Below are 25,708 nucleotides of genomic sequence, written 5' to 3'. Positions count from 1 at the left end.
AAACTTTCCACTGGAAGAAAAACAAACCGGGGGAACCTGTGCTGAACTGTGAAGGGCAAGAGATTGCCTGCAAATCCAAACCTGAGAGAATCTGCACTGCCAAGTCTGAATCCGACCCAAAGTTTTTCAAAGACTGGGGCAACCTGGATCCAGTGTTTCAATTTGATTAATTAGGAATAAAAAAATAAAAATTAAAGAAAGCTAAGCTGCAAAACGAAGCTCATTGGCAGGAGGGTTTGACTTTTATTCAGTCTCCCAGAGCAAAGGCCGTGCCTGAGAGCCACACAATCCACAGGTGGATCCAAATTTCCCCGAAATGAGCTCTTACACAGCCAAGTTTGACCCAGGCTTCTCTCTCCTTTTCTCAGTGATTTTTCAGGATGGTGCTTCCTTGTCCCTGCGGGCTGGAGAAGAGAGACCTAGCACTCGGAAACACCCCAGTCCTGGAGCGCTTGTCTGCACATGGAGGCAACAATTTGCCAGGCTGAAAACTGCAGAAGTGGGACGCAAGTAAAGTCACTTGGCGTTTGTCTGAGGACAGAATGCTTTGTGTTTGTTCTGTTTCTACTGTTTGCCCAAAGGACAGGTGATCTTTAACTGCCTTATTTGCATTCACTGCAGGAGAGGCACCCAACTTTGCCCTACCTGGACGAGGGGGCAGTTCTCCAAGCACTATGCTTATTTTGTATAAAACACAGCAAGCTGAAGCTCCCTTTCCCCTCCAGCCAGCCAACCAGTTGCTCTTACCTCAATGAGCGACCCATCTGACTGTATGATGCGGATGACCATCACCATAGGGATGCAGATCATGGAGGAAAGGGCGAGAACCCAGCCCAGGCCAATTGCCCAGTCTGGGTATGTGTAGACCTTGTTGTAGGTCAGTGGTTTGTACTTGGCCAAAGAAAAGATAAAGCACCCCTGTGGATGAGAAAGGAAAACAGAGTGAGGCTCAAAAAATGCTGAAAGCTGTAGGGCTCTGGTGTTACCACTGGCCCTAAGGAAGAGAGGCACTGAAAGGCAGAGCTGATGATACCGTATGTATTTTAAACCAATGGGGGAATTAGTCTTCAATTTAAATTATTGAAAAAGCATCTGCATCTGCTTATAGCATCTGCTGCTTGACAACAGTGTTAAGCGATGGTGCTGAACAGCTGCAGTACACTGCCTCTTCTTTTTGAGGGCTCAAATATTCGGTGTACGTTGCAAGGAGCTTACCGAGATGTTCTTCCCAGCCAATTAAGTACTTCACGCTGAGTGCCTGTCTCAGACTGCTAAAGTCTTTTCGTTAAAATGGCCTAGTAGTCCTATTACTTAAAGTAGGGACCGCTCTTTGGAGAGCGAGTTTTCTGTGCCATGAATGTAATATTTTGCCAATCCTAAGAAAAATCCACTTAAATGTTGCCAATTGCAGTTTGCACAGGCACAGTGGAGAGCTGTCATGTGAACAGCTAACATCTGAGAACATAATGTCTTTGAGGGGTTTGTTCAAGCCTTCAGCATCTCTTTGCAAATTGCTCTCTGAATGCAACAGCCTGCACTTGAAGAGAAGTGGTGAGAGGTGGCCCCGAGCAGCCGTGTGGAAGAATCGAAAGGGCACGAGTCAGTACTCACCACGCAAAGAACTGGAGTGATCACAATCCAGCTCCATTTCATCCAGGGACCAGGTCTGTATCCAATCATATCCTCAATGGCATCATAAATATTATCAGCGCCTGTAACAGACAGTGAGCGCATTTATAAGGACTGAGCATATAAAAGCCACGTAAGGACCGTAGGATTACAGCCTCTTTCCTACCCCCACACCCCAATGGGTATTTAAAGGGAAGATGAGGGTGTCAGATGTGTTGCTGAAATGCTTCCCATAGCTGTGAGGTTCAAGATAATTTTCTCCTTGAGAAAGGCTGGGGGACTCTCTCATCCTATGCATCCCCCATTATTCGGATGCGGGAGGGCAACGCTGAGCCCTCCTGCCCCCATCACGTGCCCACTCCTCTCCCCAGGCTTTCACTGAACTTGCCAGAAGGATCACCCTGGGAAGGACATGACAGCAAACGGTACCCCCTGCTTCTACAGAAATCTGACTGATGCAAAATGAAGGCTTTGTTTTGCTTTTCTAAGGACATGGATTACATGAAGAATCAGGGAAATAACCAGTCCCAAGCAGCAAACATCTTCTGATGGTTCCTCAGCTACCGTCTCGGGCAGCTACAGAGGCTACTGTCAGTCCCTGGTACTCGGCGTTGCCTGAAAATAACGGGACAGAATACACTTTCCCGTCAGCTTTCTTTTTGTATTTTCTGTTTGGTTGGCTTGCCCCCTGAGGACATTGCAGCGCTGAAAAGAAATGCGCTGAGAGACAAACAGAAATTTTCACGGCTGGCCAAACTTTCAACTCTCATCTCTAAACTTAACACATGTAAATGCTTAATTGTGCCTTTATTAATTACCAATGGAAAAATACTCATTTTTGTGTGGAAAAACACTGCAGGCTGGCTTCATCCCAGATGCATACTTGTCTCCCAGAGGTCAGTGCAAATTTATATTAATGGCATGTGTCTGTTGCTGGGAAGAAGATTCTGGGATGGCTGATGATTAAATGTTTGGCTAGCAAAATTGTCACTGACTCATCAAAAGGTATTAGATGAAAGGATTCTCACTTACCATAAACCCAGGCTACAGCAATACATTCAAAGAATGCAACCCACAAAAGGCATACACCACTAGCTGCATAGTAGTCAAAGAGTTGAAAAACATACATGCCACCCTGTAAAAAAGAGACACAATGGATTACGATCCAACAGGGAAAAAAACTGAACGTTTCAGACCCAGCTTCCAGTAACCAACATATCTGAATGATCATTGTCTAACAAGAAGAAATACCAAGCAAGTAGGTAAGGTAAATATTTGGCATTGCCTTCCCCAGGGAATATACATGTTTACTACAGGAAGCATTCCAAACAAGATAAGGATTAAACAAAATTAAGCCACTTAGTATAATCTTCTGAGACACTTATATCTTTCCTCTTTAAAAGTATTTTAGGATGGGCATTTACAGAAACAAATGATGTAAGGAAGTAACAGGTCACCTAACGTTAACACCTCCAAATACTAAACATGGAAGTCGGTTCATCAGGAGGGTCTTCATTTATAAATTGAGTGGAAGGACTTTTTTGTAAGAATAGTTCATTTTTTTCTTTCTAACTCTCTTGACTTATACTACTATGTTAGAGTCTTGGCTCTCACTACAGTGGAACTGTATATACCCGCACTTTTACTTGAAATGCTGTGTTTGTTGGGCACCTCCGTTACAGGTGCTATTTTAACTTCCCAATCGTGCTCTTCCAGTTGTTTTTAAAATCTGGCTTGGATTTTAGTTTGGAGATAAATATCAAGCAGTGCAGCCACTGGAACATATTCCCATCTTGTTTACACTAGAATAAATCCAGTGGTATTTAATCGAGTCAAGTCTATGTAACTAAGATAAAAATCTTTCCCTGCATGCACTGGATGGATTCTTAATCTGCTCTGCTGAAGGTTCCCAATGTGTTTCATCATTTAGAGCCAGATGTTAATATTCATACTCATGTTGATTAGTACCTGAGATCAGATTGAATTTAATGAGATTTTACGTCTCTGTTCCTCTGACTGAAAAGGAAGGAGTATACAGCGCCCTTTCAAAATGCTTTCAGATCTAGGGATGAAAGATACTCTGTAGATCTAAGGAGCACTGCTCCTCTGAGTGGCTAATCCCATGCACTCTCATTCATAGCTAAAACTGGTCTGAAAACTGGCTAAAAAGTAGGCAATTTCCAGCACCAGTGCTACTCACCTCAGTCACCATAGTTAGTCCCAGAAGATAGCTAAGGAAACATACTATAGCGATGAAGATTTCCCGTCGGTAACCCTTCCTTAGGAAGGATGGGTGCAGATCAACTAATGACGTGATCTGTCCTTCAACTTCAACAAACTAAAGGGGAAGAACAACAACAAAGAAACGTGACTTGAAAATTACCCACCATGTATTTTATCCAGGCTCATACTTCAACACCCTAACTTAAGTCTGTGGCAAAATGCTGCTCTGAGTAAGTAAATCAAAGCCATTCCTCTGTAACCCAGAGGTGGAAGCGTGGGGGTAATTTTCAGGTCGGAACAAGCTTTCAGAATTGCCGTTCATTTCCTAGCAGCCTTACAAACTACCAAAGGGGCTCTGTACATGCAAGCCGCAAGGATAAAGGAAGTTAATTTGATGACAGGAAGGCACTTATGTGGCTTTTATGTTGTAGCTGTTCCAGACGAATACAAGATGTACGCTAGAAAAGAGGCAGAGAGAAACCCCTCCAAAAAAGCATGAGCTAGAAGATTACCCCCCAGCCCTTTTTTGATGTGCCAGAAAACCTCACAGGTACTAGTTAGGTTAATGCCACAATTGGATATAATTCTACTCGTGGGCTTGCTAGTCAAAATCTAGCCAAGGGAAAGCAAGCTTTGATGTGAAACGGCAGCTCGTCTTGCCTGAGCTTGTCTTTTCTGAACCTGTGAGCAGAGTACCGCTGGCTGAGGCTCTGGGGTACTTCTGCCCCATACGAAGATTTGGTAAGCTATTTGCATGTGTAAACCAAAAATGAAGCTCTGAAAAGATCTTACTTTATCTAGCTTCACGATAACTGTATTTGTACTTACTTGCCATTGGAAAACTACACGTAAGATATGTAACTTGAGCTAATCAAATAACCCAGACTGGGTTTGAATACAAGTTTAAAGTTAATTGGAAACCAGATGCATTTCACCCATTGAGAAAAGCAACTCCTGAACTCCCCCCAGGCAAATCCAAAGAAAGGCTTATTCAGCCTGGCAAGGTACGTAAGCACCAAGTTCACCGAAGACATGAGGATACCATGGAGAACCAAGGCTGCCTTTGTAGAAATGATCTTCATTTCAAGTGGCTACATCATCTTGCAACTAATGAGCTACCACAGGGGGTCTATGAAATAGCATTACCTCAAGGAAAGCCGCCTTTTCCTAGCCAGTCTCTGTATTGCTCTTACAGTGTGCCCACAAGTGCCCTGTAACAACTCTCCCCCCTCTGACCACAAGCCAGAGCTCCGCTTTGGATTGTGCTGCCTCCTGTCTTGTTACTTTGACTTCTGTAAAACTGGTTTTCTTTAAATGCAACCCTTTCCTTTGGGCTGATTTGATCTTAAACTGCACCAGCATTCCAGAAACCTGTTTGACTGCACTCCAAAAAAACAGAGGGGTGGAGGAGAGAAATTAAGCACTCCAATTAGTTTTAATCACGCTACGCAGTGAGGAGCTTTCTAAAATTACTAGACAGCTTCCAATTTGCATAAGCACAGGGTTGTTGAACCACAGCATCGGGCACGTCTACATTTACTTTGGAGTGATCGAAAGTTGCTCACTAGAGTTCAAAGACTAAACCGTAAAAAGCAATTTAGGGCAAACGGAATATAAAAATGTAAGAGATGAAGTACACAACAACTGGGTAAAAATCCATTCACAGTTCTCTCCTCATACAAGATAGCGTTTGGGCTAAGTGACCATTTAATCCTTACCAATTTATTTTTTTTTATATAAACTTAGTGACTTTCCATTTGAGTGCAGAAAGCTGCCTGTTGCCCTGAAAACTTCAGCAATTTTGAATGTGTAGTTACTGCATAATCCCTGGTCACCCATGTTTCCTTGTAAGTGGACTATCTAGAAATGATTTACAGGTTCTTTGGCAGTATTTAGTCCAGCATTCCTATAAGCAACCACTAGGAAAAAATAATCTAACTTCTTGGACCGCAGTTTTTGAGTTTTTCATGCTCACTAATTAATGGCAACGTGTGCTATATATTTAGTACAGCTGGAACCTGAGACGCTCTCTGGCCTGTTTGGAGGTGCTGAATGACGTGAATGACTGAATGCTGGTGACGTGACAGTCAGGAGGATCCCACATTGCTTGGCACCTCTGAGCCCAAGGCCACCAACAAAGGCTGCGGCTTTGTCCTCTTGACTTTGCATGAAGCCACCCTGGATATACTGTAGAAAACATTTTGTGCTTCATGATGGCTTCACTTTTCTTTTTTGGCACTTTGTAACTATCAAAGCCTGCGTTCCTAGTGGTTATTAATTCTTATGGAGTGTTTTAATGATGGTGTTTACACACTGCAGGTGATCGCAATGGCAGAAAGTACTCTGCAGAACGGATTGCTGCAGTCTTTTATGTTTTAAAATGATTAAGCTCTTCCCCAAAGTAGGAAAATACTGCATCGCAGCAACCAAACCAGCAGTATTTTGTGGCCAGACTGAAAGTCATATTTAGGTTAGGGACGGCTGCCCTAGTCTTGGCTCTATTAGCTCCTGATGACAATGTCTTACTGAGCAACATCATACCACAAACCCACAGTCACCAGGCATCAAGTGCAGCCCCTGCCCTAAAAAGCAACCCAGATGAATTCTTCTTAAGCAGCATTAGAGGTATTCTCTTCTTAACTCTTGCCTGTAAAAGCACCTTTTCTCAGTCAGCAGTGCCGATACAATAAGCCACGTATCTCCCACCCATCGTACTAACCTGGCTATCCAGTCCAAGCAACAGAAGCATAATAAAAAAAAGGATTGCCCAAAAGGTGGGCAGCGGCATCATGGACACAGCTTTTGGGTAGGCGATGAAGGCCAGGCCTGGACCTAGAGAAAGAGAAAATAGGAAAGGGGGAAGGGAAGGGAAGAGAAATAGTAAGTACCAGCTCTTTGGTAAAGGTAGCCACACTCAAATGCAGGAATGCCTGGTTCCGTTCAGATAAATCCAAACGCGGCTGGAAATACCAGAAGTGAAACAGTTTGGCTCTTTTATCTGAAATCGAAGCACGCATGACTACAGCAGAAACCACAGGCAAACCCCCGAGGCCATTGCTAACAGATCACCAGTTTTAACATCTGTCTCAAACATGCCAATAATGGAGGTGGTCTAACGCCTGCCCTGCATGGACACAGTACTGGGGGCTGGGGGGAGAAGGGGTGACCCAGGGGAATGGCAGAATCCCACTGCTAGCCCACATGGCCACGATGAAGATGATGATGATGAAACTCTGTTGCATGCAGGGAAGGGGACTCGGAGTGCTCCAAACATTCCCCGGGATCCTCACTAATGCAACCATTACCTCCCTCTGTATGCAACCTCCAAACCCAGCATGCTTTTCTAGAGCAAGGTTTGCACTCCAGGAGTCTGCTCCTTCAGTTCTGCAAACCCTCAGTGCTGCACTGATCAGGCTACCCCTAGTTATATCATCTGTGGTCCCTGAAAAAAATGCCTCCTGCTGTTAGGAACTGTGTAAAATCGCTCTGTGTAAAATCGCTTCCCCACGCTGTCACATCATCTGCCCCTATCAGGCAGCCTACACAGACCTGCCACAGTGACACTGAAAATGACCAACACCAGCCCCAGCTGCAGGATGGATTGCAACAGTCTGGGAGCATCAGTGGGGCTGGGACTAATTACCCGGCTCGTCTGCTCTGGAAACCAAAGCCTTGTGTGTGAGTGCTCGTCACTACACTGGGTCTTTTCCGCACCGTGGACCAGACGGCATCTCACCCATACCCACGCCCCGAGCACACACGCGGTGCTCTCGCATGCTGATCTCCAAAGGTGCTCTCACCTGCAGCCAGGTGCTACCAGCTATCACTTATGAGAGCTTTTGTTGAGAGAGAAAGAGCCCTCTCCAAGTGGGAGACAGGAACACTGGCAATCTGGCATTTACGGCAGGCTCTCAGAGTGGCCACAGAAATTTGGTGAAGCCAACAAAAAAGTTCTGAGGGCAGATTTAAAATCAGATTAAAACCAGGAATGCCTGGCTGGTCTGCTTGTTTGCTTTAAGGAGCCTTGAAAACTGGCATTTTCCAGGATTTAGAAGTGGATTCATGTAATTTTCAATGGGAAAAGGTATTTTTTAAAACTGCTGCAGTGTGGGGATGGAAATCTTATCTCTGATCTGTACAGAAAAATCTCTAACGCTGCTCTTCCTACCTCCCACTTTTCCTTTCCAACAAGAAAGATGGAAAAAGAAGCAAGAGAAAGAGGTAAAAAAAAGATGACTTTTTTTTCAAACTAAAGAAAACTTTAAGTCACTGAAAATATTTGAACAGAAATAAATACAAATTAGCCAACAATCGAGCAACTAATTTTATTTAAAATGAAACACAACTAAGATTTTATACGACAGAAGGTACCAAAAAAATTGGTGAATGTCTCAAATTTTGGGGGCTTTGCTTTCTTCCCCTTAATTCAGTGAATACAGTAGATCATCCCTGAGGGAGAACTGCTACCAGATGGCATTTGCAGCTGATCTGTTCAAATTGATGAGACAGATGTAAAACTGCTCTCCTCAAAACTTGCTGCAATTCTGTATGCTTTGGCCCGTGAACCTGTCCTTGCACTGTGATACCATCAAACACCAAGTGTCCTAAGCCCTGCGCTGGCTTTGATTTTCCTTTGAAACTAAGTGTTGAAATATAAAGAGATAAGTCCATGTGAAAGAAAATGTTCCTGGCATCCCTGCGACTGAATGTAAATAATCTAAAAATCATATTTAATTTGAAACGCTGTCGCTCTGGAGGGTGTTCTGCCAAAGTGCAGCACTTGTGGCTGCTACTCACAGCTAAGGAGGACTGCCCCAGCCCCAGCCCCAGCCCAGCCCAGCCCAGCCCAGCCCCCACGCTGGCCATTTGATGCGCAGGCATCAGGAATCCTAAGGCACTATAGTCAGGCCTGCTTAAGCCGAATTTGTTGCAAATGGGATTTTTTTTTTTAAAAAAAGGCAAATCTTTTGCTGTTTTAACTTTGCTACAAATTGCACGGGCAGTAAAGTATTTCTTCCAGACAGGGCTCGCTATAGCTTTGCTGAGCCTCCGCTGCTTTCCTTTCTCCCTTTAGAAGTATTTCTGAAAAATATCAAGTGCTATTTATTAAAAATCTGCTTTCACTGACAAGTTAGAGGGGTCTAATTTAGCTGTTGTGTAAACCTATTAAAGCCAGTGAAGGCCAGCAGCAACCAGTGCTTGGAGCGGGAGCCACCCCTCGCTGACAACTGTCCCCTGGGCACGTTGCACCAAGGCTGAATTTGGCATGGCTAAAAAATGTGGCCATGAGGTTCTGCTGTCAGCAATTTTGTTGACGTTCCCCTGGCTTGCAGGAGGGCAAACAAGGAAACAACTGGTGTCACGCATAGGGCAGGAAGGATTTAACTCACTGGGCAGAGGCAGAGGGAGCAGGAGGTCCTGGCCCCCTGGACAATGTCCTCTGCCCAGTGCTATGGCCAAGCGGCAGTGCCTCTGCTCACCTCCTTCCTGACCCAGGGGAACAGTTTGGACCTTGTATTGTAAGAACCCAAAAAACGCAAGGCCAAAACCCGAGAGGCTGAAGCACCTGCTGAATGCCTCTGTGCTGAGAAGGCAGCAGCAGGGCAGTAGCAAGAGCTCCCCCCACGGCTCCCCGGGGGTCCTGGGATGCTCATCCCAGGGGGACCAAGCGGTCACCAGTGGCTCTGTGCTTGACCTCTGCTGAGAAATGCGTCGAGGCAACCCATGGGAAGCAGTTTCAGTAATTTTGGATAATTCTGGTAAAGTTGCTGTCATATAAAAAAGTCCCTTAGTATTTAGCCAAAGACCAGCCAGTGATGATGGGCAACCCAGGGAACAGTGGGATGGTTGCAATCTGTGGCCATTAGTGACTAGGGCTGAACTGAAGGAAAGGAGAAAACCTGAAGGAACTGACAACAAAATACACAAGAAATGGAAAGCCTAGTTCAGAAGCTAGTCAGCGCCCTTGCTGTCCCTATAATAAGCTATAAAATCCCTCCTTTAAAAAATGCTTTTTGAGCTGTTGAAAAAATGCTGTGTAAACACTGTTATTTAATTTGTATTTAAACATTACTTAATAATCCAGTGTTATTATAGAACTGTCTAATTCTAAAAATGTCAAGCAACGGGAATATAGCTGCCTGTTTATCAGAGATTTAATAATAAAAATCAGAATAAATATTGACCAGATAAAAACCTACTGTGGAAATACTTAAAAATGCTACTCTTGGAAATGATCCAGCTACATATTTAAAAAAAAAAGGGGGCTATCTATGATTCACTCATAGGATTATTCCCTCGGTTCCTGTTTTCAAACAAAACAATCAACCTCTGATCAAAATAAGCATTATGGCCAAGACCGTTAACCAAGTGCACTTGCGAGAGGTATGCCAATTGCAACTACCCAAGAAACCAGTGGTGCCACCAATGTCATTAGTTTTTCATTAGCCCTTGCAAAGTGAGATATTTTTCTTAAAGACTTAACTCCCAGAGCCATGCAATTAGAAGATATATTGACCTTTTCTTTTTAATGGCATGTTTGCAGAGGAAAGCTTTCAAATGCTATGCAGGTAAATCAAAATTGCTCAAAAATGTCAGAAAGAAATGCCAAAAGTGCACTCAGGTGACATTATTACTACTTGAATTTGATTAAGTTTCAGCCTCATGGCTGCAGAGACCGGACTCATTACTTTCAAATGGTAACTCCCACCTAATCTGTCTGTTCTACAGGAAAACACATGGTTACACCTGCCCTCATGGACAAGACATGCACAGAGGAAAAAATGTCATCTGTTCTGTCTGAGATACATTCACATGCTATGAGGATTTAGCCTTTTTCAGGCGCATGTGCATAGCTGAGTGTTAATGGAAAGAACGCTTCCGAAGTAAGGGAGGAACCTAAGTGGACATCCAGCTTCAAAATGGACTTCTCACAGTTCTGTCAACCTCACCCTGAAGCTACAGAGGACAAAGGCAGGATTGCAACAGCTAGGGTTCCTGAGGATTAAATGGTCCACAGAACCCAGGAGATGGAGTTCTCCAACTTCTCTTGCCTTTCAGTGAGATTTGTTGGAATATAAGAGTGCATATCCCTTCAAAAGGCCAAGGCAACATTCCCACTGCAGCACTGCGCTGTGAGCAAGCAAAAGTGAGCTACGAAAAATACATAAATACTGGCTATTTGGATTAAAATAAAGGTAGTCTGAAAAGAAGGATGGAATAAATTCTCGAATCAATGACCTTCTGGACCCTAGATAATGGTGTGGTTATCTTAACTCTAATCTCAACTCAAATGGATTAGCACACTCTAGGAAATGTGTTCGCTGCCCTGTTAATCAAGACAGAGTAAACAATACAACCCCGGCTGACCCTCACTGCTCTAGATCAAAGCCCAAATCAACAATGTGCTTATTTTTCTGGAGATTATGGGATATCTGGTTCTGGTTTTATTGCTTAGATGTTAGCTGATTGAGTCTGCAGAACTTTGCTCACACGCTAGGCGGCAGTGCCCACCACCACTGCCACCAATACCATCGTACCTGACTCTGCCACATCAGCAATGTTCACCCCTTGCTCTTGTGCCATGAAGCCCAGGACGGAAAAAATTGCGAAGCCAGACACAAAACTGGTACCACTGTTCAGGCATCCCAGCAGCAAACAGTCCCTAAGTCACACATATGTCATGGAGCAAGTTAATTAAAAAAAAAATTAACCCATTGTCCCTACTTTATTTACATCATTTAGCTAAAACACTAAACCCCCTTGGATGGAAACTTGCCTATAGCAGTTGTATTTGTACTTGTTGTAGCTCCCCAGGGAAGTCATTGCTCCTAAGCAGATTGCATATGAGAAGAAGATTTGTGTCCCTGCATCTATCCAGACCTGAAGGGAAAGATGGAAAGACTGTTATTACCGGTATTGTTGCATTGCAACACTCAACACAAACACACAGATCAAACTATGCAAAATTAAAAAAAAAAAAATGCTTCCATTGAGGGTGATAGCTAAAGGGTTGGGGAGACAGGGAAAGAGAACATCACATTTGCAAGTTTGGCTTTTACCAGGAAAAGAAAATTGTTAGTGTCAAGAGCCCACAAGAACATAATCTCTACCACAGTTCCTGTATCCCCTCCCCAGAGATGCTCAGTATTTCTCGTTTCTTAGTCATTCAGCTGATCCTTCCTGTTGGCGCAACAATAAATGCGTTTCAGCGCAATAGGAAATGCAAAAGTATTTATAACATTGCTCATTTCTGTTGTAACTCATTGCAGTTAGAATCAGCCGACCAGTCACTAAACTGAGGATGTGAAAAGCTTGAGAAACAGCTTTGTGTATTTGGTTTGTTTATTTTTCTGTCTTTCTGGTTGTTTTTGTACCTGTTCAAATGCAAGATAAAAGCCATAGGGGTGGGGGGAAAACAAACAAAACACAATGCACTTTGTAAGATATGTATCTGACCTCGGTCTCATGATTTTTTCTTCTGATTACATTAAAAAAGCATATACACAGTGAACTAACAGTACACTATCAGCTTCTTGGTTAGTAAATGCATAGCAAGCTATCAAAATGCATCCATTGAATCTGTTCCCTTTTTTCTGCTAATGCACGTCTGCTAACACCAGTAGAAACCACCAAGGAGTCTGAGTAAGTGAGAATTAAGACCTTAGACCTTTACCTCCTCCCTCCCACCATGGCTTTCCAGCACCTTGCTGACTGGTGTTTCCTTGGAGATGATGCTTTTGCTAGACCCTGGGAGGGGGCCTGCCTGCTCGCATGAATCTCTTCTACATTATCTGCTGATGCTCTGGGCTTAGGGCTAATAGTAGATCATGAAAATGATAGAGACCCATAAAAGAAGATTAATTCATAAAATGTAATGTCTCCTGTGAAGAGAGTGTCTTGTATAAAGAGGGCAAGACTAGAGAACGAACCAAATTTCCACAATATTTCTTTCAATTACACTTTTCCTACTTCAGTTATTTAGCTATCATAGGCATTTTATTTTAACCAAATACTCACTAAAAAGCAATAGCAAAGACAGACATTATTTCCTCTCACTGTGAGCAACATTTTGTTACTTTCAAGGATCCCTTGCTTTCTTCTTTTGGAGGGTATTGCGATTTTTTTGCATTTCTCACAGATCACTATTGGCTGAAATGACGCTGGTCTGCTCACACATTTGCACTCTGAGCGCAGACAGCAATCTTCATTTAATTGCAGCCTGTACACAAAGAGTAAGCCTAGCTCCCACTGGCCAGGGCTAAGTGAATCGTAGTTCCTGTGCCTCAGAAAGCATTTTCTCCACCTTTGCATGGGTCTTCATTCTTCCATTATTTAATTCACTTCTTTCCCAATCTCCTCCTATTGAGCAGTGGGAGTTAAGTGACACTGGTACTCACAGTTGTCGCTTGTTGTTCCATCTGTGAAGGTCACGTGTCTCTCCTTTGAAACTAAAGACTATCCTCATTTAAAAAAAAACAAACGCATCTCCCTTACCTTACCAACAAGAAAGCTGAGATTGTATAACGGGACAGTCTACAGCCTCAGAGTCCTTTGACACAAAAAAAATACACACGCATACACACACATACATACACATGGAAAGATGCATTAACACATATAACAGTGACCTTCTCAAGCAGATCTCTGGAAAATATAACCCAGCATTAATGTTCACGCTATAAATGGACCTCTAAAGAGCATGGAAGAAAATTATCTATTGCCATTACATCACCACCATCCCCCTCCACCATCCCCCTTTGTGTAGGAAATCATCCCGCTCCCCACTCCTGGTTCTGTACCTGTGGGTCAGCTAACCGTGAGATATCAGGATAAAGATAAAACTTGATGCCTTCTGCAGCTCCAGGTAGGGTCACACCACGGATAAGTAGAACAAGGAGCATAATGAATGGGAACGTGGCAGTGATGTATACTACCTGGCATTAAAAAAAAAAAAGAAAAAGAAAAGGTATGTTTAGTCTGTGGCAGTCAATGGTACACCTCTGGAAACAAAAGAGATCTAGCGATGCAAATTCAAAGCCCTCCTCACACCTAAAAAAGACCTGACCTGAGTTTCTGTGTCTACTTTTAGTTTAATGGTCTTTACCACCTTATTGCTTCAGGCCTGCAGGCAATGCAGATTCATTAATCCCTCCAGAGCCCCCGGCCCCCACAGTGGACACGTCACTCGGGCAAAGAACATGCAGGATTTTATACAACTCATGACTTTCATTAGAAATTCTGCCTTTGCCCAGTTTGTCCTCCTCACATAACAAGCGCACCTCTGCCAGGGAAGCTGAAGAGATTTCCTCACTGAGGGCGCCTGAAGCATTACCTCATTCTTTATTTGAACTTAAAAACTTTAAACTCTTTTGCAAGCTCTGCTGCTACCTCTGACCTTGCTGTGCAGCCTCGCTACTGCTCCTACAGACAATTCCAGGAGGCACCCCTCTCACAGATGAAGATGGTTTGCTCCGTGCTCCTGTGTCTCCACTCCCACCTCCCTGAACACATGAAACCCTTCAGGTTGGCATCAGCCTCAGCAGTGGTAATTTCCAGTCCCATAACTTCATTCGTGCCCTTGCTGCCTATTCAGCAACATCATTATTGGAAACTAAGGCTCTATTCATCCTGTTTGAGAATATGTCTTCATTATCTTTAACCTCTATTCCCACTCTCTTTGAATAACAGCCTACTTCTTCTCTTCTTGTTATCTTCTCATTCATCTGATGAAAGAGCCCTTTGCCTTAATCTCCAGTGCGAGGGTTAATTGAGCTTGCATTTGGACAGTTCTATCTTTAGACCCACACTTTTTGACCTCTAACATTTTGTTTTCTTCCCTAATCAAGCTCTCTCTCATTTTTTATATAACTGTTGTGTTACCATCAAGAATCACTACTGTCCAAGAAAGGGCATTTTTCATGGAGTAAGATGATTCCCTCAGGTAATTACAGTTTGCTGCCATGAGTTAAAATGTATTTTTGTTTTCCAGGATTTGTTTAACTACAGCAAAGCTCCCCAGATACACCATTTTTCTTCTTAAGTGTGTCCTCTGAGAGTAACGAGGAGAATTCAAAGCCTGCATTGCCATAGTAATTCACAGAGCTGGACTGATTTCATGAAATGAAAGGAAATCTTCTCATACACATCCTTCTTTATTCTCTCTTGAATTTCCTATATATTTTCCACTGACAAATAATATTACACATTAGCCCAGTTTTACTAAAACCAGAAGGATAAAAGGGGGGTTTCTGTGCTTTCTAATTTTTTTTAATATAAGCCAGGCCTATGAAAAATCAAAGTTTTCTTACAAAAAAATATAGGTCTTGATATATTTGCAGGAACGGAGTACACACTCAGAAAGTGGCCTTTGCGCTGCAGGTAAAGATTCTCTTGTAATGCTGGAGGAATTTTTAAGATCACGCACATTATCCAAAGCATAAGCACAACTATTATTTTTCCTCATGATTTCATGTTTATTTGTCCACTACGCTACTACGAGGTCTAAAAACTATGTCTTTTTTTTTTTTTTTTCCCTCCGCTCTCCAAAGAGCCATTAACACACTGGAAAGCAGGTAAGTGCTATAAACAACCATCTACTAAAGTAAACTAGACTTCCCAACTAATTCAAGTCCTCCATTAGAGTTTACAGTTTACTTTTGTTTGACCCCAAAGTTAATGGAGTCAACTAGAGACTTTCCAATGGTTTTGTTGGGCTTTGGCTCCACACCCGCATGAGCTCAGACGCTGTTGAGAGAAGGCAGCTAATTTCTACCGACCGCCTTGTCTTAGAGATGAGACCATTTTGCTGGATTTCCAGAACACACGAGTTTTTAGGTAACTGATTTTAACAGACCTGTTTTCAATCTCTTTACCTTCACAGGGGCTTGACATAGCATACCGCAGGGAGCTCAGAAAAATCCCTCGGCGCTCTCCTAACCCTTCCTGAGCAGATACCAGGCTTGCAAAAGGTACTGCAGAAATGCTCAGCTCCGCTCGGCTACCGCGGGAGATTTACTGCCTTCAACTTTACGATAAAACTGACACAATCGCCTCATCGGGTCACATCAATCAGAGGGAACAGAGAAGCAAACACGTTTGTCAATGTGTGCTTTAGAGGTGGGGAAGCTGTTCTTTGGGGCAAAGCTGACGGGAATCCAGGGTAAGGCACAAGCACGATTTTAATAAAGCTCCATGATAAAAATCACAGAAAGCAAGAGAGAAGCGATAGTGAAGCAAGTAGTTTAGTCAACAGTGGAAGTAATGAGGTCTGGTTTCCTACGGAATTTTGTCTCCTGGTTGATTCTGCAGTGCGTAACAAGGTAAAGCTGCTAAATGATGCTTTTTCTGCAGCTGAGGCGTTTGCAATTGCTCACTCCTGACTTCTCTGGGGGCTGATAAAAGCTGGTTTCATGCTGTGGGCTTTTTCTCAGGCAGGACACTCACCAGGTCACTCCCTTACACCTAGCTGGCAAGAAACATGTTGCGACTTACTATCTTGAGACCTCTCTACCTCTATTAGACTCACCTGAAACACTGCCTCTACCAACAGGTTTGAAAGCTAAGAGCCACACATACACAATAGCTTCAAAAGCCTTTTCTGACGAAAATAGGTTTAAAAACTCTACTGTATGCAAGAGGAAATAAGATACTTCATGCTGTTAAGTGAATGGCTGAGATTTGCTGTAATTTGCTTCTTGCACTGGAGTGCAATTCAGGAATGATTAACTGCTACCCTTTAGAGAAAAACATGATTCTGAAGTGCAGACGATGAGACCAAAACCATGAACTACCCAGGATCTCTGTTAAGAGTGTGTCTAAACGAGTACCTAAGTTTAGTCTTCCGTGTCGCCACAGAGGTCTTCTGTAAGTGAGTGGCATTTCAAAAATGCTATGCATCCACCGGTTTCCACTGACTTAAAACATCCTGACCACAGCTATGTTAACATCTACCCGGCTGCACTGAGGATGAACTTGGCCAATGTGAAAGCACGGACAGGAAGTGCAGAGCACCACACACCACAAGCCTAAGACCTTCCACACTCAGGACACGTATTAGTTTGATGCTTATTCTCAAAGAGGCAAAGCGGTACCCAAACTACGCTTGTATCTGATTCTTGATGCCATTCCAGTAATGGCTTCTTGACTCACAGGCATTTTGGGCACTGGCAATGACTTTTGAAAGTCAGCTGAATCTGAATCCCTCTTTTATTCAGTGCAAAAATACGTATTTTTTTCCAGGAAACGGTGAATACCTTTAAGAGCAGAATTACTTACTATTCCTAATATCTGCTAACTGCAATGATTATAAAAAGGGTAAAAGAGCACTTACTTTCCCAGTGGATTTGACTCCTTTCCAAATGCAGAAGAAACATATCACCCAGACGAGGAGAAGACACAGTGCTAGATCCCACTTGATAATACCAATATCTTCAATTCCCGAGGACAAGCTCAGTATGTTGCGCCTGAATATACGAAAGGAAACAAAACAAGAGAGATGTAGGCGCTCAGCTGATGCAGAATCTGTTTGTGAAGAGTATATAGTGGTGTGCAGGGCAGCAGATGCACGGGCAGATCCCTGCCCTTTGAACACCGCTTGCTAAGTCAGCATGGCTTATGTGAGCAAAGCTGAGCTTTGCAGCCCTACATGTTCCTGAGGTCTGTGGCGCTGTTTCGTTCAATATATGGCACAGCATTTCATTTTAAGCTCTTTTTAGCAGCCCGTGACCACCTCAACATGCAACAAGGAAGTATGTCTAAAGCAGTGAGGCTTTCACATTTGCTCCCTGGAAGGTGCAACATCTACTCACCCCGGCGTCACCACAGACCCTGGCTCTGAAGCCGCACGGCGGCATTGCACATGATGTGTCCATCACGGACACTTGCAACTGGCCTGCATCCATGTGTTTCTCCTCCTTTTCAGTTCATTAGCAAGGCTGCTGCATGGAGGAAAGGGGAACAGCAATGCAGGGAACTGTCATGCCGCACATCTTTGCAGGGTGAAGGCTGGAGCCGTTATCCAGTCTCCCCCCACGGCCTCCCGCACACAAACCCTGCCCGGGTGCGCTGCTGTCTGCCCTCAGCACTGCCGCCGCCAGGGCCTTGTTTAATTAACTCCAGATATTTGGTAAACTTTATTCTGTCACTTAGATTAATAAATAAAAAGAAATTCCTAAGCTGGGTCTTAAGGGAGCAACATCTCACCATCAAAATCCTCTGATCCTGAGGGGAAAAAAATTGTTAAGGCTTCTCTCTTTTAGCAATTGTCATAGGTCATCATTAAAGATTTTAAACTATTTTTTAAATGTCATACAACACACACTGTCCTCACATTCTGGACAGACCTGGTCATACCTGATACTTACTTCATTTGTCAAATGAAAGAACAAACTGTTTCTTTACTGTTCACTTCGCTAAAACTCCTCGGCAAATGAACCTACTGAACTCTGAAGAGTTTCTGCAAGGTTTGTTTAAAGTCGAGAAGAAGTTTGACCTCAATTACCACAGAAATGCCTTGCCCCAAGACTAGTGAAATGAACTTGCTACCTAACAAATTGTTAATTAAATTTTATTTTCAGACAGCTATAAAAACCGGCCACTTTCCTCCACCGAAGTCATGGAGAGCAGCGACGACAGCAGCCTGGGGTACCAGGGTCAGCCCACAAGTGTGGTGTGTGCAGCTTTGCATGGGGATCCAGCACAAGACAGATCACTGAGGTTTGTTTTTCCCCTGAATTAATTAAACTTTTTTTTTCCCCCTTGCTATTACCATGGAAATAATAGCGAATGAAATCACCAATGGAAAATCTGCAATTAGTTTTTTGAAAAAAGCAAACCCTGGATCAACCAGTTTAATAGGACTCAAACCCTCATCCATCTGCTTTTGCATCTCTTTGCCAAATTCACTCGGATTACCTGTGTGAATGTGTTCTCACACCAAATGCTTTATTCTCTCTGAACGTGTGTGTAAAGGGAAAAGGACTAATGGCACCAGACACAGTAAGTCTGCCCTAATCAGCACAGCTATTCAACAGTTACGAGAAAACCCTCAGTAATGAATATTTGGCATAAAGTTGCAGCCCTGGTTCACCTGAGCCTAAAGAAACCAGGGAAAAACCTGCTGCGTCTATACAAAAGAAGAAAATACATTTATAAGATGACAAAGTTCAGCTGCAACCTTTTGTGGCTTTTTTTAAAAAATAATTGGCAATTTTCCAATCTAAGGGGCGGTTCATATTAAAAGGGCAACCTATAGAGCAGCTCTCAGGAAGCCATGAATAATTAACTGCAAATGCCTTTTGGAATAGGGAGCTCTATTAATGCATTCAGCTACAACTTTGCTTTTTATTAGGGAACTACAAAAAAGTGGTCATCTCACCTAGAGTTTGCCCCAGCAATGCTATCAAGCTTTTTTGGAGGGCACCCCGGCGGGCTACTGAGAGCCGGATAGGCTACTTTTCTATGATGGCAGCAAGCTCACAAAGTGATGTGCTGGCTTTCTCTGTCCTGGGTTATCTCGTCTCATAAAGACCTCAGGGAATCCACTCAGAATTACCAGGGGAGCCTCAGCATTAAATTTGTTTCATGAAATCTAACCCAGCATATTTTTGCAGCAGAAGGTCTCAACCCGGATTTGTGATACCCTGAAAATTCAAATTCAGGAAGGAGCATGAACTGGGCTCTGCTGACAGCTCTTCGGGTCTGCTACACAGCCCACCACTGCTTAGATTCAGCCAAGCCCACTCAACAGACTTCACGCCATTTATGCATGAAGTTGTTATCAATTCTAATTTGTAGTTGATGCTGTCACTAACTATCACTCACCTATAATCAATGGGACAACAGGACGGGGCTGATTTTGTTGTAAACAAGAGTTCTTGGGCCTTGACCATACACTAGTGTGTTCTAGTCATGTGCAATATGGAAATGTAATAGGAGCCATAGCTGGCTTTAGAACATAAACAAAAATAAAGTGAGGAGTTATCCAACCCTTGAAGGGTATTCCAGCTCGTTATCCAGTGAATGCAGGCAGGACCTCTCATACCCGCTAAGGTGAAGCACCCTTTTGTGTTGGATGGACAAGAATAACTAACGCTGAAGCAGCTGTACCAGAAGAATATTAGGAGGCTATGAAGCCATTTCTAAAACTCTCAAGTTTGCCCCCAAAGGCAGAGACAGCTGCCTGAGATTTTGTTTAGTTTTTATGTTGCTCCCTTTGGGGATTACATGCCATTAGCATGTGATGGTCTTTCTTGGGATTTGGACGAATGAAGGCTGCTGATTACCAAATATTTATAAACACTTGGCCAGCACCAGACAATCAGAGGTTTTGTTCAGCCATAATTACCCTGTAACACTTACCCTGTATGTATTAATATGTGAGTGAGCTTTTAAGGTTTTGGACTTTAAAATCAGATCTTCAGATTTAAGAGCTGAAGCATGTGATACCAAGAGGTAAGTCTCCTGATACAAAGCCAGATCTGCTTAACCCCCTCTTATCACTGCTCAGGCAAGCATGTGATTTGCACAGAACATTAATTCAAATGAACCGAAATGTCAGGCTGGACTGTATGTCCAGCCAGGCTGAGAAGGACACGTGTTACTCAATGCAAAGAGGTTAATGCATCGGTGTGGTCAATTATATCTGGGCAGCATTAGTTTTACAAAGCAATGCTGATAAGGACACTACATAAATGTCCCACAATAAAAATGGCATTGGGTTTCAGAAACTAAATACTCATAAACCCCTGAATTAAATCGGAATTAATTGTGCCACAAAGCAGATGGATATTTTCAGTTAAAGACTATTTATTGACTTGTCCTTTCAATGTGGGTAGCTGGCTGGCTGGCAGCTGGCATTGTCTGCAATGGCAAAGTACCTGAAAGTTCATCAAATAATTTTTAATTTCAGAACTATAAAGAATAGTAGCATGGCTGGGGAAAAACTGGGGATACTAAATGCTTGCCCTGTGTAAAAGCTATTGCAGCAGCAGTGCATGATCTCTGTTCTTACTTTAAGACGCTGGTAGTTGTTTATGCAGAGAAAACAGCTATTTTTAATAGTTCTGTAAGTGCCATAAGTCCCGAAGGCAGCTTGCTTTGGTAAGGGCAGTTTTGCTTGTGATGAAACATTAAGCTATGGACAGTATGTCCGTATTAGTAGGATTACGGGGCCAAACTCCTCCCCAGCGTGACTCCAGGGAAGAGTTCAGTCCACGATGTTTAAAACTGTTGTTTGAGGACAAAAGTTAAAGTGGCTGCAAAGTGCAAGGAGAGCTGCCTCCCCCTGCGGATTGCGGAGCAGCCTTTGCTCTGGCTGTGCTACGGAAACAGGGAGGGCAAGGGGGAGGGATGGGGGGCCCGAAGGAGTGAGAGTTGCTTTGTCTTCTACTGCAACTTGCCTCTAAGTTACCCTAAGATACCCAAAGGTACCATTTAACAAACTTTTCCCAGCTCCCTCCATATTTACAAGGGAGGAAGTCATCCGGGAAAGTATCGGATGTTCACGGTAGAAACGCAGAGCTGATGGCATGGTGAGAAGGACTGCTCCTACAGCCTGCACCCGCTTCTCACACTGCTCACCAGGGCCTGCTGACACACTGCTCATCCAAGATCCAATCTGCCCTTTTTGGCTCTTGTGTTAGGAATTTTTGCACAGTTTGTAAGATATTTTTTTTTTCTAAACCTAATGCATGCCAAATGTCTTCAGCATGAACATCATTCCTGCTGGGGCTATTGGCTGATGCTTCTTTTTTAAAAATAGAGAAGTAGGTACAAGTTGATCAGGGACCAAACCAAACTTTAAATATACTGAAAAAGCCAACCTAAGTCAGAAACTAATTCTACTCTTAAATGACCATCTAAGCAAGCCAAAAAAAAAAAAAATAATAGTTTCCTCCTAAGCTATTTGTAGATCCTTTGGATTTAGGTTTCCCTACAGGTGTTCCTCTGCTGCTATGTTTTGATGCCTATATAAACACACAGAGATTTGTGGTCATGCCCGTTCAAAAATCAAGTTATGCAATATAATTTAGAACTTGAAAAATAAGAGAGAAATGGGAATAAGCAGCTTAAGTCTGATGAAATCCGGGCATCTGGCAAAACAGCCTCCTCAGAGACTGCAGAGAAAAATGATATAACAAAGATGACCTGAGAAACCTACAGTACAGGACAACGTTCAGCACCTCTGTCATTTTTATTGCTGAGGTCAACGCCTCCCATTGCTGTCAGACTGATAGGAGACGTGTTACAGCTTCACAAAGTGTCCTGCAAATGCTAACAACTGGGAAGGAGGGAGAGGCAGCCACAAACTGGTGATTTGTCACTGTTTCTACGTTCAGTAAATCCCTGCTATCAGGGCATCTGAAGTGAGTTGTTTCTGTTCTCCTGCTGCATTCAGAGAATCCCATCTAAGAAGGAAACAAGTTTTCTTCCAAAGCAGAAGTCGCACCGGGCTTTTAGGGCTCGCTGTACGCCCTAGGGTGAATGCAGTTACACACCTAATGCCTTCCTCCACCGCTCCCAGACTCACCAGTTGCCTCAAGGTGGGTAAGAACCAGCAGCAAACGCTGGTCAAACAACTGACAATCAGTGCAATCTGCTTTTCCCACCTAACATTCCCCACTGGGCTTCCACAAAGTCTCAGGCCTGAGCTCTGGCATGCCACCGACGCGCCCCAAGGACACCACGGAGCTGGGGTACTTACTCCCAGAACTCGGTGACAGGAGAGGTGAAGTTAGTGGCATTCAGTGATATCCAGAGTGTTTTGTTCTTCCTGAGAGTGTCTTCCACGCAGGTCGGCGTGTTCCACTTCTGGTGGCAGTGTGCCCATGGCAGGACGCTCTGGAACGACTGGAACAGGTAGTAGAGTCCCCAGGCCAGGATCACGATGTAGTACACGTTCAGAAGGGACACAATCACTATGGAAGCATAACCAATTCCTGGCGGGAGGGGGAGAGAAAAGAAACACGTGCGGACATGACAGCCGCTCCTCAGGAGGGCGCCTTGTGACCTCGCGGAGCTGGTGCGATTCCCGCTGTGTTGTAGACTTGCATCCTGCTCTACCACCCTGCTGATGGAAACTCATCCCAACTCAGTCACACACTAGCATCGAACTGCCACCGCCTCCAGCTAGCGCCGGCCGCTCAGGGCTGAGTTTCTGGCTATGGTTTGCTGACATCGGAGGGGAAGTCTGCAGGACGTCTACTCAATTTAACACTCAGCTAGCTACTTCAAGTCTTTTGTAGAAGGAAGTCAAGGCATCATGCTTTGCTTATTTGGGAGCTACGACATCTCACTTAGGTACCTATGCGGGCAACCTGATGCTCGCCACGCTCGCCCCCCAGCCAGCTTCCTTGGAGGCAGCTCGGCTGGGCGGCCCCTGCACCGCTCACACTTAGCGACCGGCTCGGCTCAGCCTACGTGCAAGAAAAAAAGATAGTTCTTGAATGAGTTAAAAAGGAAAACTGCAAAGCTATCAATGTGAAAGCTGCTGTTTCTGGCCCAGTTTCACCCGTGCAAAGGACACATGGTATTTGTAACTGTTATGGTTATGAGATCAATGTTTAACTCTGCTTACAAAGTTGCCATTTAGGAATAACAGGGGGCGGGGGGAAAGATTTCCTTTAAAAACTTAGAGCAGTCTCTTCAAGACGATGAAAAGCCTGTGAGGTTCCCCTTAACATCACTTTGACAGCTACCCCAGCACCTGGGACACCTTGCCTCCTATTTTACAGTTTCAAACCTTATTGCAGCAGGAGTCTTTACCACCAAAGACTGTTTTTATGCCAGGTGAAAACAAGCAGAGCAAGTGCTATTTATTCTGTACAGCTGCATTTAATTCAGGATATACAGTTAGTCACATTACAGCTACAGTTTCTCTTTATGGATGCCTGGGAGATTGCTATTTAAACAAGGAACATTCCTTCCTCCTCCTCCTCAAAAAAAATAAAGGCTTCATAAAAGTAGGAGGAGGAAGAAAAGGGAGCTAAAGCAGCACAATTACATCAACTTCAGCAGCGTTCTGAGTATTAAGTGGGAGTGTGAGCCACAGAGAAAGCCCTCACTTCTGCTTGGGGTGACATATGGGAAGGGAGATGCCTGGAATAGCAACGGCGGCAGAGCTAGAAACATGTCAGCGTGAGGTGCCCACTCCTTCTAATGGGATTCGAAGAGCGCTGCTCTGTTCAGTGTAATTATTCCAAATGACTCTGCCTGTGCTGTCCAGCTGTAAAGCGTAATCTATACACAAAATAGGCATCCTTGGTAGTTTTTCTAACCTGTCTTTCATTTCTCATTCTAGTTAACTTCCAGAGCAGCATTAGTGTAATTCCTGTGAGCAGTGAGTGATTCTTCATTTGCTGGCAAAGGCCCTTAATAACACCAGCCCAATGTGCCTGATCGCCAGGACACACTCAGTTACAGAGAAAGTCCCATTCCTGAATCCTACCAAAAACCTGCAGTCCAGGCTTTCGCTGTGTCAGCAACAGAGGGATGATGCCAATGATAAGCTTTCACATGGTAGAGAGATTTTGACTTCCAGACCAGAATAATAATTTGAAGATGCTTTCATTAAGGCTATCTAGCATTCCAAAACAACACTTTCTCCAATACCCGTGAACAAAATGTGCAATTACCTTTTTAAGGCACAATATGCAATTTCTTCCCTCATCGGCAGTTCTGCCAGTTAACAAGACGGTAGCATCAAAATCAATACCTTACTTTGTCCTTCAGACTCTCTGACTTCTACCTTTCCAGGAACCAATATCGTACCCTCAATTACTACAGCAAATAGCTGAATTAATGGACATGAGGGGAATAGTGTTGCTGCATATGGTTTCCAGAGGTGTCTTTAAGCAGTAAAGCACAACAAGATATACTAACCAGTGAAAATAGGGCAGATCTTTTCCCAGCATGTAATTCCACCTTCAGAGGTATACTGTCCTAGCACCACCTCCAGGAAAAACACAGGAAGACCTCCCCCAAACAGGAAAATGAAATAAGGTATAAGAAATGCACCTGTTGAGAAAATATAATAGTACAAAATTGAGATGAAACAAGCGAACTTACACAAGATAGCCTGATAAGTGGTAACAGGCATATATAAACAAAGAAACATATTTGTTAGTGTAATATCAGTATATAATAATCTTATACTGGGGAATTCTTGCTCATGCTCTCTGCAAGAAGAATGGGTACATACAGCTGTATATAAGGGCATTTTCTTACCTTTTTGAAGTGAAAATCTGCAATAACAATGGGGTTAGGTACACAACAGCTTCACGTGACTCAGAATGCTCTTATTCTGAAATCCACTGGTCTGAAATCCTACTGGTCTATATTAATAGCATTTTAATTGAAAGACTCAATTGTGGCAGAAGTAAAAGAGCAGAAAAGGTTCAGTAGTATAAGACTTTAAATTGCTGTTGTTTTTCTCTAGCTAAGTTTTAAGAAAAACTATTAAGTAATAAAACAATCTCTCCTGAAGACCGACCGGTAAAGAAGGCAGAAAACAGATGTGTGAGTATTCTTTTGAAAAATCTGATGAAGGTACTGGAAAATAGTAAGCATGAGGCGGACAGACTGATTCATGACAATGAAACGAAATACTCACCTCCGCCGTTTTTGTAGCAGAGATACGGAAACCGCCAGACATTGCCTAAACCAATAAATCCACCAGCCACGGACAGCAGAAAGTCAATCTTGCTCGCCCACTTCTCCCGCTGGGGCGGCTTTCCCTCTGCCTCATCCTCAGGCCGTGTCCCCGGGCTCTTGCCGGGAGAAGGTTTGAGGATGTCCTTGTGGAAATCTTTCAAGCACTGAAGCTTTTCCTTTGTCGCCATATTTCTGCTTTCTACAT

General features: G+C 43.6%; 1 protein-coding gene across 14 annotated transcripts in view; it reads right to left on the bottom strand.

Annotated features, from left to right (window-relative positions):
* SLC6A6 (solute carrier family 6 member 6) overlaps positions 1 to 25,708 on the bottom strand; it is a 121,291-nt gene that overhangs the window by 7,836 nt on the left and 87,747 nt on the right. For all 14 annotated transcript variants that reach the window (XM_080385634.1, XM_080385640.1, XM_080385645.1 and 11 more), the window contains 12 exons: positions 25,463 to 25,702; positions 24,733 to 24,867; positions 22,556 to 22,790; positions 17,183 to 17,315; positions 13,653 to 13,787; positions 11,630 to 11,733; positions 11,391 to 11,515; positions 6,572 to 6,684; positions 3,830 to 3,967; positions 2,662 to 2,764; positions 1,612 to 1,712; positions 748 to 918 (listed from right to left, as the gene is read on the bottom strand). In XM_080385634.1, the coding sequence (XP_080241760.1) occupies positions 748 to 918; positions 1,612 to 1,712; positions 2,662 to 2,764; positions 3,830 to 3,967; positions 6,572 to 6,684; positions 11,391 to 11,515; positions 11,630 to 11,733; positions 13,653 to 13,787; positions 17,183 to 17,315; positions 22,556 to 22,790; positions 24,733 to 24,867; positions 25,463 to 25,702 (1,733 nt within the window). The remainder of the gene's footprint in view (positions 1 to 747; positions 919 to 1,611; positions 1,713 to 2,661; positions 2,765 to 3,829; positions 3,968 to 6,571; positions 6,685 to 11,390; positions 11,516 to 11,629; positions 11,734 to 13,652; positions 13,788 to 17,182; positions 17,316 to 22,555; positions 22,791 to 24,732; positions 24,868 to 25,462; positions 25,703 to 25,708) is intronic.

Source organism: Falco punctatus (assembly GCF_963210335.1).
Source record: "Falco punctatus genome assembly, chromosome: 4".
Lineage (NCBI taxonomy): Eukaryota > Metazoa > Chordata > Aves > Falconiformes > Falconidae > Falco > Falco punctatus.
This window is presented reverse-complemented; position numbering and strand designations above follow the sequence as displayed.